The 12,874-nt window shown below is 55.4% G+C and overlaps 5 protein-coding genes across 5 annotated transcripts; 3 read left to right on the forward strand and 2 right to left on the reverse strand.

The window, feature by feature from the left end:
* Positions 1-48: 48 nt before the first annotated feature.
* ColSpa_10572 (pre-mRNA-splicing factor prp1) lies at positions 49-2,883 on the forward strand (the record flags this gene model as incomplete). Its single annotated transcript, XM_049276784.1, has 1 exon — positions 49-2,883. One exon carries the CDS (start codon positions 49-51, stop codon positions 2,881-2,883), a length of 2,835 nt encoding a protein of 944 aa, XP_049132741.1.
* Positions 2,884-3,173: 290 nt separating this feature from the next.
* ColSpa_10573 (uncharacterized protein) lies at positions 3,174-3,729 on the reverse strand (the record flags this gene model as incomplete). Its single annotated transcript, XM_049276785.1, has 3 exons — positions 3,174-3,341; positions 3,420-3,547; positions 3,618-3,729. The coding sequence occupies 3 exons, from the start codon at positions 3,727-3,729 to the stop codon at positions 3,174-3,176; spliced, it is 408 nt and encodes a 135-aa protein (XP_049132742.1).
* A 1,409-nt stretch (positions 3,730-5,138) lies between these two features.
* ColSpa_10574 (meiotically up-regulated gene 65 protein) lies at positions 5,139-6,601 on the forward strand (the record flags this gene model as incomplete). Its single annotated transcript, XM_049276786.1, has 2 exons — positions 5,139-5,502; positions 5,565-6,601. The coding sequence occupies 2 exons, from the start codon at positions 5,139-5,141 to the stop codon at positions 6,599-6,601; spliced, it is 1,401 nt and encodes a 466-aa protein (XP_049132743.1).
* Positions 6,602-7,761: 1,160 nt separating this feature from the next.
* Positions 7,762-9,592, forward strand: ColSpa_10575 (uncharacterized protein; the record flags this gene model as incomplete). The annotated part of the gene is given in 2 exon segments (XM_049276787.1): positions 7,762-7,789; positions 7,800-9,592. Coding segments are annotated over 2 exon segments (1,821 nt in total).
* A 948-nt stretch (positions 9,593-10,540) lies between these two features.
* Positions 10,541-12,692, reverse strand: ColSpa_10576 (protein phosphatase 2C 2; the record flags this gene model as incomplete). Its single annotated transcript, XM_049276788.1, has 7 exons — positions 10,541-10,920; positions 11,115-11,375; positions 11,438-11,644; positions 11,702-11,786; positions 11,853-11,926; positions 12,039-12,348; positions 12,657-12,692. 7 exons carry the CDS (start codon positions 12,690-12,692, stop codon positions 10,541-10,543), a joined length of 1,353 nt encoding a protein of 450 aa, XP_049132745.1.
* Between the last annotated feature and the right edge of the window lie 182 nt (positions 12,693-12,874).

Raw genomic sequence — 12,874 nt, forward strand, 5'->3', positions numbered from 1 at the left:
CTGTCATCCTTTCCGCGCCAACGACGAGAGAACTGCGCACTCGACACGATGTCTGGCCGACGCGACTTTTTGAGCCAACCGGCTCCCGAAAACTACGTTGCCGGTCTTGGTCGAGGTGCCACGGGTTTTACAACGCGATCCGATTTGGGGCCTGCACGCGAAGGACCAACCGAAGATCAGATCAAGGAGGCCGTCGCGAAGCGTGCTGCACAACTGGGACTGGGAACCGACGGAAAGAAGGCAGACGAAAATGACAACGATGATGACGACCGATTCAAAGATCCCGACAACGAGGTTGGCCTATTCGCCGGTGGCGTATACGACAAAGACGACGAGGAGGCCGACAGGATCTGGAAAGAAGTAGATGAGAAAATGGCAAGGAGGCGACAAAAACAACGAGAAGCGCGCGAAAAGGCCGAACAGGAGGAATACGAGCGGAAGAACCCCAAGATCCAGCAGCAGTTCGCCGATCTCAAGAGGGCGCTATCAACAGTTACGGACGACGAATGGGCAAACCTCCCGGAGGTTGGGGATTTGACAGGAAAGAATCGCAGAAGCAAGCAGAACCTGCGACAACGGTTCTACGCCGTTCCTGATAGCGTTCTCGCCGCCGCAAGAGACTCGTCCGAGCTAGGCACCACCGTTGCGGAAGATGGTGCCTCCTCAAGCGCAGACGCAGCGGACGGTACGATGACGAATTTCGCAAAGATCGGTGCCGCGAGAGACAAAGTCCTCAAGTCCAGACTTGAGCAAGCGTCACAGGATGGCACCGAATCGGTTGCTGGTAGCGCATCGACTATCGACCCCAAGGGTTATATCACCAGCTTGAACAAGAGCGTCCTCAGCGAGTCTCAAGCTCAGGTCGGCGACATCAACCGTGTGCGTGAGCTCTTAACGTCGGTTATCAAGACCAACCCGAATAATGCGCCCGGTTGGATCGCGGCAGCGCGACTGGAGGAACTGGCAGGCAAGACGGTTGCTGCGCGCAACGTGATTGCGCGTGGCTGTACACACTGCCCTAAGAGCGAGGACGTCTGGTTGGAGAATATTCGACTCAACGAGGGCAAGAACGCTAAGATCATCGCTGCTGAAGCCATCAAGAAGAACGACCGGTCCGTACGTCTCTGGGTCGAGGCGATGAGGCTAGAAAACGAGCCCAGGGCGAAGAAGAGAGTCATCCGACTTGCCCTGGATCACATCCCTGAATCCGAGGCCCTCTGGAAAGAAGCGGTCAACCTGGAAGAAGATCCGGAAGATGCTCGGTTGCTGCTGGCCAAGGCAACAGAGCTTATACCCCTATCCGTTGATCTGTGGTTGGCTTTGGCAAGACTAGAAAGTCCCGAAAACGCTCAGAAGGTCCTCAACAGGGCACGTAAAGCGGTTCCTACGTCTCACGAAATTTGGATCGCTGCCGCTCGTTTGCAGGAGCAGCTTGGCGAGGGCACCAAGGTGAACGTCATGAAGCGTGCCGTCGCGGTTCTCGTCAAGGAATCTGCCATGCCTAAGCGCGAGGAGTGGATTGCCGAGGCTGAGAAGTGCGAGGAGGAAGGCGCTGTCATCACATGTGGAAACATCATCAGAGAAACACTAGGCTACGGTCTGGACGAAGATGATGACCGCAAGGACACCTGGATGGAGGACGCAAGAAGCAGCATCAACCGCGGCATGTACGAAACGGCACGGGCCATCTACTCCTACGCGCTGCGTGTTTTTGTCAACAGCAGGACGTTATGGATGGCCGCCGCCGATTTGGAGAGAAACCACGGGACGAAGGAATCCCTTGCTCAGTTGTTGGAGAAGGCTGTCGAGGCATGCCCCAAGAGCGAGGTGCTGTGGATGATGCTGGCCAAGGAGAAGTGGCAAGCCGGCGAAGTCGACAATGCCAGACTGGTACTTGCCAGGGCTTTCAAATCGAACCCGGACAACGAAGATATTTGGCTCGCTGCCGTCAAGCTCGAGGCTGAGAACGGAGAAACCGAGCGCGCTCGCAAGTTGCTGGAGGAAGCCCGGGACCAAGCCCCCACGGATCGTGTGTGGATGAAGAGTGTAGTATTCGAGAGAGTACTGGGCAATAGCGACGCAGCATTGGATCTCGTGCAACGGGCTCTGCAGTATTTCCCGGCTACTGCCAAGTTGTGGATGCTCAAGGGACAAATCTACGAAGACCTCGGGAAGGTCGGCCAGGCGCGAGAGGCATACAGCACCGGCGTCAAGGCGGTACCCAAGTCTGTCCCCTTGTGGCTCCTTTACTCCCGCTTGGAGGAGAACGCTGGGCTGGTCGTCAAGGCTCGCAGTGTTCTCGACCGAGCCCGACTAGCTGTGCCCAAATCACCAGAGCTCTGGTGCGAGTCTGTCCGCATTGAGCGGCGCGCAGGTAACGTCAACCAGGCCAAGTCGCTCATGGCCAAGGCGCTTCAAGAGGTGCCCAAGAGCGGTCTCCTTTGGAGTGAGCAGATCTGGCACCTGGAGCCACGAACCCAAAGGAAGCCGCGCTCATTGGAGGCTATCAAGAAAGTGGACAATGACCCGATACTCTTCGTGGCCGTGGCCCGCATCTTCTGGGGAGAACGCAAACTTGAGAAGGCCCAAAACTGGTTCGAAAAGGCGCTGGTGCTGGACAGCGACAACGGCGACACCTGGGCTTGGTATTACAAGTTCCTGCTCCAGCATGGCACAGACGTAAGTTCCCGAACCACCAGGATGGAGTCTTCTGTTCATGTACTAATGGGATCTCAGGAGAAACGAGCGGATGTCATTAATAAATGCGTCTTGAACGAGCCCCGACACGGCGAATACTGGCAAGCGATCGCCAAGCAGCCTGCCAACGCTAGGAAAGGCACCGAAGAGATTCTGAAGATGGTGGCAGAGGCGTTGGAGAAATGAGTTTATGTAAAATGTATGTGTATTAGAAAATCTCGCAGCGTCGAGGAATAGAGGAAAACTGGTCACGTAACAACATTACCAGGCGCAATCAAGGGATACCAATGGGAAGTCAAATATTACTTCCGTTCAGCGAAATTAAGTCAAAGTATTAAAATTTGTTCATGTTGCACAAAACTCCTGACCCTGAGCTATAGGGGAGAAAAACTAAAATGCAACCGATGCCCCGTGTCATGATGGATCCGTAAAAGAGGAAAAAGGGAAGAAACGATGACCGCTATATCCTGACACGCCTATTTGCCACCGAACCAGCTGGAGATGCCGCTCTTGGCCTTTGCAGCCTCATCCTCAACCTTCTTGTCAAAGGCATCAACCTTCTTCAGAGCCTCGGCCTTTGCGTCCTTTGCATATGCCTCGACGTTGCTCTTGGTCGCAGAGAACTTCTTGTCGGCCTGGGCAACCTGTAGGAGTGGTCAGTCAATCGTTCCAGCCCAATTCCAAACAAGCCTTGGCAGAGAAATGAATGCGGGAAAACGTACAGCAGAGTCGAGCTTTGCGCCAGCCTCATCAAGCTTAGCACCAACCTGGGCGCCCTTGTTCTGGGCGTCGGGGGTGCGGCCGCCGGGAAGGTGCGACTTGACCTCGGCGGAAGCTTTGTGGACGTCGCCTGTTGACGCGTTGGTTAGCACCTCGAAGATTTGCGGCGTGAAGAGAATGAGTGGGTGAGGTAGACGTACTCTCGAACTTGGCCTCAGCGGCCTTGGGGTTGCCGCCAGCGCTGTAGAGGTAGTAGCCGATACCACCGGCAGCAGTGAGGCCGAGGTAGACGGGAGCCTTGGACTTGGACATTTTGATTGATTTGTTGTGTCTGTAGTGAAGAGTGGGAAGTCGTTTCTGATGTAGCTTGAGCTGTAGCTTTGTGGTTGAGATGACGAGCTTTGATTGATTGAATCAACAGAGAGAAGAAGAGGGAAGAACAGTGGTCGTCACAAAGGATGGCACGATCTATTAGTACTACCGAATCACGAGCGCCACAAGCTCTTGTCTCATTCTGCGCGGTTACACCCTTCTCCCACTCCTGGTGCGCATCACACCAGTGACCTTGCCTCACCTACTGGCCTGTCGTCGGCTAGGCAAGGAATTTCAAGCTACCAAAGCTCCTGGTTGACGTGAAGGTATGAAGGATACATGACGTCGAGCGGCATGAATGCGGGGAATGGCAGGTAGCTTCCCCCTAGCCGCTCTTGGCCGAGCACTCCACCCGAGCCAGGCCTGCAGCGTGCACAGGCCATATGCTTCAGAGGGGACCGTCTGGGTACTTTCATCTCACGCCTTCCAGGGCATATAGAGAGGTACTCTCAAGGTTCACCATCAGACGCATCCCGACTGTGGCTGGGTCCCTTGTAATATACCTATCAAAGCTCCGAGAACCAGCTGTCATATTTGATGGAAATTCTTCTTCCTTCCGTCTCGACAGCTCCAAACCAGGTTCTCTCAGCTGGCTCTCGTACCAGCCGAGCCGCTGTTCTGTGGCTCCCGTGGCACCCATCGTTTCCTGGCACAGCTTTGGCAACGCTTGTCCGAGCTGGACTCTCTGGCATTCAAAATCAAGGACAAGGGTGCTCGACGCTCGTTGAGAAACGCTGTGACTTCGCAGGTATTACATCATCGACAGGACCTGACGACGCGCCGCCTCCTGCCCTGGCCCCGTCACCTGTGAAAGCGCCCGAGCCAGCCCGTATCCAGTTTTCGTTCCAGACCATTGCTTCGCCATTCCGCCGTGCTGCTCCTGCATCGTGCTAGCCTTCTTCAGTATCTTCAGTTGGTCACTGCTTGGCGATGGTGGTCTAGCCTACGTTAGGTCCGAAGCGCGGTTCCCAATTGACCTCCTAAAACTACACCTCGCAGCACGCAGTTCGTAGTAGTCTTACCATTCAGGGATTTCTCCCTCACCACGACCCTTCCTCCCTTTTCCACCCCTTCGACGGGGCGTCTGGGAACACCGTCTTCGTACAGCCGTGGGTCGGCACAATGTCTGGGTAGCCAGACTCTGTTCGTGTTCCAACATTCCAGAAGAGGCGCCGTCATTACTTCTGCGAAGCTAGATCGCGTCCGGCCTGGTATCCCATCTTCCCCACTCACGTCTCCTATTGTCCTCAAGTGTGCCTGCCGGCTCTTGTTCCGACGCGTTGGGTATCGGCGCCGCATTTCGGCGGAAAGCTTTTGGCGTCAGGCATGCGAAGCTGTGATACATAGCGATGCCATCATTTCGAAGCTCTCGTCGGGTTACCGGCCTGAAGGATAGTGATTACGACCACGAGATTGACCTCGTCAACCACGACGACCGCGTTGCATCGCCGAGTATCGAGACCATTGGTGGAGCCACCCGTGCATCGACCAGATCACGACTGCTTCGAGACGAAGATCAAGAGGGGGATCAAGATGCGAATGCAGATGCAAACGACGATACGGAGCGCAACGTTGCCCACGATGCTGGCTCCTCTCGGCAATCTGCAGAAGAAGAACAGAACCAGCAGTTAAAGCCCGCGAAACGACAGAGTGCGCCAACGCTTGAGCCTCAAACCACGACAGCCACGACAGCTCCTTCAATCGAAGTCGAAGGTAAACCCGTCTTGTACCCATCTCAAAACCGGGATCAAACTCTGACATTTCCCCCAACGTAGGACCCACACCCCAGGAAGGCCCCATACCCATACGAAATGGTACCCAAAAAGCAAGACCAGCGACAGCAGAGCGGGAAACGGCCATCGACGTACTGTGGGAGAACGAGAGAGGCTGTATAGTCTGCGGTATCGCCCTCTTTTCTGGAAAGGCCCTGGGCAACCTCGACCCCTCCCCATGGCAGAACCAGTTTCACAAGACAAGTCCTACGACGACAAAGACAGCTCAAGTTCCCGATCCATCATGGGAGTGGGCATGGCCTGAGTGGAGAGTACATCGGCCCGAAGGCGTGACAACGGACGAGTTTGGATGGGAATACTCGTTCATGTTCTACAAGAAGTTTTCATGGCATGGGCCGAAGTGGTGGAACTCTTTCGTTCGCAGAAGGTGTTGGGTTCGCAAGCGAATCAAGAAGAAGCCCGAGGACGTTTCAGACGATCCGCATATGCTGAATTCGGACTATTTTACAGTCACGCCTGCTAATCACAGCCGCTCCTCTAGCGTAGCGGGCAGCAGGCGAGAGAGTATCAGCAAGACGAGCATACAGACCAGTGTGGCGGAGGAGAAGCCCGACATAGAGGATGTGCGGACGCTTATGGCGGTCCTACGAGCTTCGCGAATCGACCGCGAGAAGATCGAGGCCGTCGAAAACTATCTGGCACACGCCAAAGACAACCTCGAGCACTTGCAGGATGAGATGCACGAAATTATGGGCATTTTTGTGTTCCAGGCCTCGAGGAGGCTTCTGCTGAGCCGCTTGACGCAGATCTATGACGATGCGGTCGCCGCAGATGAGCAGGAGGGCGACAGTGACAAGGCAAAGGAGAGAAAGGAGCATCTTGCCGCGGCGATCAAGCACGCGGATGAGGAAGTGAAAAGGCTGTCGTATTGGAGCGACGTCAAGGGTCTGGCAGAGAACGGCGAAGCCAAGCACGCTGTCGCAGAAAACGAAGGATGGAACGAGAGTTGGCAGGGCGTTGATCAGAGCGGTCCGGCCCACGTCAACTCTGGCGCCTTGCCTGGGTCACCCAAAAAGTGATGGGGATGAGGGGATAAATTCTTTTCTTGTATACCCGGCTTCATATAATACAAGTTTGCTAGTCGCTGTTATTCTAGTACAAGGAGCTTTGCCTTCCAATCCCATTTATCAATGCACAGTCCCGAAATCCGTTTTAGCACTTCAAACACTGTCCTTCCAGAATACGTGCAGAAGGCCGCAGCAGGCAGGTAGGTAGAGTGGAGCTGGGGTGACGGACGGGGCCGGGATCAATCGGCGCGAAGTGGAAATTTCTCCTAGCTGGGCCTTGCGAGCTCGCTCAAAGCAATTGGCCGAATTCTTGACATTTTCAGATGCAACAAACTGCGAGCCCAGCATACAACATGGGCCATTCATAGCCAATGTCCCTGGGAATCACGCTACCATGGAGAGCCCGATCCCACCGCATTGGCGTCTCTGGGATCTCTCTGATTCCCAGGGGTCCTCGAAGATGGTCTCGGGCGCCTTCGGCTCAACTGTCGCTCTCTCATCAATGGATGCACACAGCTTCCGATTCCACCAAGCGCGGCCCCGGTGAGACCATCGCGTCACATCACGGAACCAAGTCAGAGAGCACGGCTGCGCGAGCGAGCCACGACGACCCTGCGAAGGGGCAGGCGAGCAGCCGGCGGTTGACGCTGTTAACCTTCTCCCCAGAGGACGGACCAACGAGGAAGGAAGAGCCAAGGGTGTCGATCGGGCTTTCGAAACAGGAGTGAACGAACCGCAGCCGTCGCCATCAACAAAAGAACCGATAACAACGACAATAAATGGTCAACGCTCGGTCAGCGGCATACAACGGTCCGCGCCTACAACGACGTCTACCTCCGCCGAGGAAGTGCAGCAACCTCTGCTAATCAGGAAAATTCAGCTTGGTACTCTGATCAAGGATGGCTCCCAAAGAGAGGTCACGCGGTCGAAGAAGCCCAGCAAAAACACCAAAAAGACTGCCGTTGCCCCCATACAACACGATTCCGTACTGGTTGCGCCAGCCATACAATATAATTCCTCACGAGAGACGCGGACGAGTCTTCAGCGAGCCTCTCAGAGCGTGACTAGACAGCTGCGGCTCCAGGCTATCCGGCAGATCAAGAACCAACCCCTGACCAACTGGCGGGCTACTTTGGATATTCTGCGACTACGGACCCGGCCGCTTAGGGGCCATGGCAGATTCGTGCACGCAAGATCTCGGTTGGGCCAGAGCTTGGGAACAAGCTGCTATACGAGGTGGACCACACTATTTGGGATATCCACGAGCAGACACGATGTCATATCGAGCTTCGTTGGCCTGAGGACGGCAACGGGAGGGCGTCCAGTGATGGGATTCACCTATTGCTCTCAGGAGACGAAGAGGCGTTGGAGCATGCGAGCGAAGAGATCTCTCGGCTTGCTGCTCAAACTAGCAGCAGGATAAGCATAGAAGGAGCCATCGGCAGCAAAGTCTCGACGACCAAGCCAGAAGAATCGGCCCCGTCTACGGTAGAAACACTATGGGAGAGTTCCGTGGAATCGCAACGTCCGGACTATGTCCCCGAGTATACATCATACCAGCCACACCACAAGATCTTGAAGCCTCGAGAATGGACTCCTCAGACGTTCCTAGCCTACGTCACCGCCATCACGAACGCAAGACTCCCTGAGCGTCTCGCGTCCAAGTTTTACGGCTCAGGCACCACGGCAAACGAAGCAGCAATTGCCCTACTCAACGCAGCCTTCGCGGACAAAACTGCGAGCGCGGCGCACTCGGGGCGTGCATTCAAGAAGGCGTTGCAGTTCATGGAGTTGCGCGGCCATTCGCATCGCAACCACGCCCGTGAGTTTTTCAAGAAAAGATTAAACTCCCCCCTGCCCGTTGACACTGGCACCTTCAACATCATCTTGGCCGGAAACGTCAAGGTCAAAGACCTGTACAACTTCGACTCTATTGTGAAGCTGATGATTCGGCACGGCTGTCTGCCGAATGCCCAGACCTGGTCGCTGTTCCTTCAACTCATGGAGAGCGAACACGTCCGCCGCCATGCCATCCAGATCATGCATTCGCTCGGTCTGCTGCTGGACCCTATCGCCGTTCGACTCATCGCGAAGGAGCTAGTCGTATACGACATCCACCACGTCCGAGACAACTGGCCCGGCATTCGCGAGTTCCTTCAAAGCCAGGACGCCAAATATGGCAGGTCCTGGGTCTCGAAAGCCGCCATGAACAAGATCATGAACGAGCTCGGACGCCTGGGTAACCTCGCCTCCTGTCTAGATCTCTTCGACATCATGACCGAACTGCCCTTGACGACCCCCACCACCCTCACGCTCAACACGATCCTATATCATGCGCGGTCGCAGCGCAATTTCGCCCTCTCCACGGCCATTCTCCGCAGGGCGCACGAGCTCAACATCGCGCTCGACGAGCAATCGTACCACGAGCTGTTCACCCTGGCGTTCAGGCTTCGCAAGCCCAACGCCATGGGTCTCATCTGGCGATATGCCTGTCTAGAAGGCAAGACCAGCTGGTACATGCGTGGCCGTGTTTCCGACCTGCTGGACCAGAGTCCAGGAGTACATACAACCAAGACGGATGGCAAGCGGACCGCTGCGGACTTCCCGGCACTGCCCTCTTTCCATCAAAAAGACATGGAGCCGCCGAAGCGCAAGAATTCTGGCGCCTGGGTCGCCAGATTCATGTACGAACGGTTCAAGGGGTGGCGCCCCGAGGAGCCCCTCCACGAGCTCCTGGACGCGTCGTGGGAGGTCGATAACCGGATCAACCAGGCGGTCAAGCAAGCCAAGCAGCAGAGCCAACAGCCGCGCAAGATTACCGTGCCCGGCAAGCCGCTGTCCCTCCGACGGAGGGTCTGGACGACGGAGCCCGAATCTCTGGAACGCCTCTGCGTCGATATGACCGTCACGCATCTCGCTCCTGCAGACGGCGGCGAGAATGCGTCTCTTAACCAAGACCTCGAAACCACCACAGCCGATCCCGCAGAGAAGATCAGCCCTTGAATGTGTCTGAGGGTTACTCAAACAAAACCTTTTCTGAGCCATCCAAGTAGCAAGGCCTCGACAACCATGCATAAAGAAACATCCTGTACAACATCACCGATCTGTTTGCTAGACAATACCCATAGAACCTGTATACAAAATCAAAAGTCCAATTTCCTCACTCGAGACAGCCCCCTTTCCTACTACCCATCCAGATGAATGTCTACATCGTAGCGCAGGGCTTAAGCAGAGTACCCTCATCTGACTCGCATCTAAGAAAGGATAGTACAAGGATGGCTAGTCGTCGGGCCGTTCTTCCAAAAGAAAAAGGTCCTCGGGCAACTGACTATTGACGACTTCTAGCGCCGTCGGTTAATTTGTTCACCTGCGGAGAAGAGGAGGGCGGCTGACCGGTCGGGTGGCTTACATCACTCCGCGGCCAAAAGCACCAGGCCCATGGTACCTTGTACAAGCTTTATGGCTTCTTGAGCTGCGGACTAAATCCCAGGGCGCAAGACACCGCAGGCCCCCAAAGAGCCAATAACCCTTGCTCTATTGGTCTGAACGGTCATTCCCATCACAGTGCGAGCCGTCGATGAAGGAATATGGATTGGTTTATGCAAATAAATTCATGTGTAAGGCCGTGCCACTAGGTAAGCCCACGGTGGGCCACTAGCTACGGCACGCACGGGTGAGTCTTCGGCCCTCTTAAACCTGCGGTCGTCCGTCCCTTTGGCCGCAGCGACTGCTTCCATTCCACCCATCGCAAACCTGTCGACGGCCCGGACACCCAATATGATGAAGAAAACAAGTGGAAACATTTCAGTCGTCCCATCCCAGCCAAGCCGTATAAAGTCTTTCGAATCTCTTCAAGTCATACGGATTCGTAGTCCGATCATTTCCGAGCCAGCATGCACATCCACGCCACATCATTCGTCAAGGTAAAGTCGACATCGTCGGCCGCTGAGCTCACTTCTCCTTGCTATCGGCCTTCTGCGACTCTGTCGACTCAGAGGTCGCGGCCGGCTTTGACTCCTCCTTGGTCTTGTCCGCGTCTGCTTTGCTCTCCTGCTCTGGCTTCGTGGCCGACTTGTTGTCAGCCTCGCCGTCCTTGCTTGTTGCTGAGGAGGCCTTGGAGACCTGGCTCTCAAGATCCTTGTCTTCCTCCGCGTTGTCGAACATCTCGGTGTCGTCGGAATCGGTCAGGACCTCAGTGCCGTCGCCAAGGAAGATGATACGGCCCTTGTAGCCGCCAATGCCAAAAGGCTTGCCCTTGTTCTCAACATCTACGTCGTAGCCGCTGTCGCTGTCGTCGAAGTTGTGGTGAACTCCGGGACCACGGAATTCAGCTAGTTGCAGGCTATGGATCAGCTCTCCTCCTTGGAAAAAAGGAAATTGGGACACGAAACAGATGTACTGTAATAACAGGGGGATAATGGTTGTATTAAAACGGGAAAGAGAGCGAGGTCTCAGAACAATGTGGGTGGAGGTATTGGCGCGCGTCCAACGCCTTAAGAGGAGGTGGATTCAGGTTCAGTCGTACCGTATTCGGGAGGGGCGCAAGGTCCGTCTCCAGCAGCAACACGTCTGGCAATCTCCTCGTACCACTCTTCCTTGGTCTTGCCGCGCAGAAGGCCAATGATGACCATGGTCATGTTGTCGCAGCCAACACCACCAGTCTCCGAGTTGGAAGCCAAGCAGTTGTCCATCATATTCTCGCAGATCTTGTCCAACTCCTGCTTGGCCGCAATGCCACGTCGAACAAACTCAACAACCGCCTGAGAGGACTGGCAGTCCCAGATACCTGAAAGTAATGTCAGCCAGTGATTCATATGCCTGTGTCTAGAACCAGCTTCTGTTGCGTACCGTCACAAGCAATGACCAAGAACTCATCGTCATCGCTAATCTCGTGGGTCTCGACATCGGGGAAGGCAGTCACAATCTGGGCCTCGGGGGAGAGCTCTGCGCTCTTCTTGAACTCGAAGTCGCCAATGGCACGAGAGAGCGCAAGGTTGCCGTTAACGCGGCCAAAGTCGACGAAGCCACCGGCGGCTGTGATACGGGACTTCTCGGCTGAGGAGAGGACAGGTCAGCGTTGAAAGGTTGCGCATGCCACGAGCAAGTACTTACCCTCGAGCTGGGGCTTGTGGTCCTGAGACAGGGGTTTAGCCCGGCCCTTGATACCGAGAACGCTTCTCGAGTCGCCAGCGTTTGCCTGTTCGCAGAATTCTACGTCAGTAATGCGACTGTATCGCGCGAGGCCAAGCGGGCTCAAACGTACCACGTAGATCTTGTTGTCCGAGATCAGGCCAACGCAGGCAGTGCAGCCAGAGACCTCCTCCTCGTACTTGGGGTCTACAGAAACCCAACTGTTAGCACATGCATCCTTCACGGATGTAACAGACGACCATGTTTGCAAAGGCGAAGCCCCCGGAGCGTTGTAGAATTGAGGGATTCGGATTATTACCGTTGAGAATCGCGCGGTCCGTCGCCAGAAAGCCATCCTTCAACGCCTGCTCGTAATTGCCCTTCTTGAAGGTCTCCTGCTTCTTGATGATTTCGTGAATGTTCTCTCCAGCAAACAAAGCCACTTTGTCACCGCCGTGACCGTCAAACACTCCAAAGAAGGAGAGTTTAGACTCGTGCTTCTTGGCGTCATCGCTACCGGGAACAAGAAGATCGAGGACGGTGGTATGGGCATCCTCCATGCTTATGCGCCAGCCCTGCATGGCCGAGACGCCGTAGAGGAGGCGCTCATCTTCGCCCTTGGCCGAGTTCTGTAGTGGTGGAAACGTGGTCAGTCAAATGGGTCATCAAGAGGCTGGAAATACGTCATAGCGAGTGAACATTGCCGAACAGAAAGCCCCGAGCTACCTTGCCACATCGCGTGCCCGCGCGGTATCACCGGAAGCAAAGGGCAAGGCAAGGCGGGGTTCGGAATCATCTCCATGGGTGACTGCGCCCAAGGGAAGGAAGTGCAGTAAGGTGTAAATGGTTTCGAGGTAGGGTGCTGGACAAGGCAGCGCGTCGCCAGAGCAGAGTCCAGGTGAGCTGGCCTGGGCGTACGAGGGGAATCATGACATACCTTTTCGACAACGGGCTCGGAGAGAGTTTGACCCATGGTGACGGATGCAATGAGTCGGCAGCACAGCTACCGGGTTTGAAAGGTGTTCGGTCGGTCAATTTATGGTCGGGTGCTGGTCGATATCGCAGCCAGTAAGAGTTTTCAAAGCCCGTCGTGCAGTGCGCAAAAAGGCTGAGAAAAAAAAGAGGCGAGGTGAAGGAAGGTGGTGCAGTGCGGTG

This window comes from Colletotrichum spaethianum, assembly GCF_022836535.1.
Source record: "Colletotrichum spaethianum MAFF 239500 DNA, contig36, whole genome shotgun sequence".
Classification (NCBI taxonomy): Eukaryota; Fungi; Ascomycota; class Sordariomycetes; order Glomerellales; family Glomerellaceae; genus Colletotrichum; species Colletotrichum spaethianum.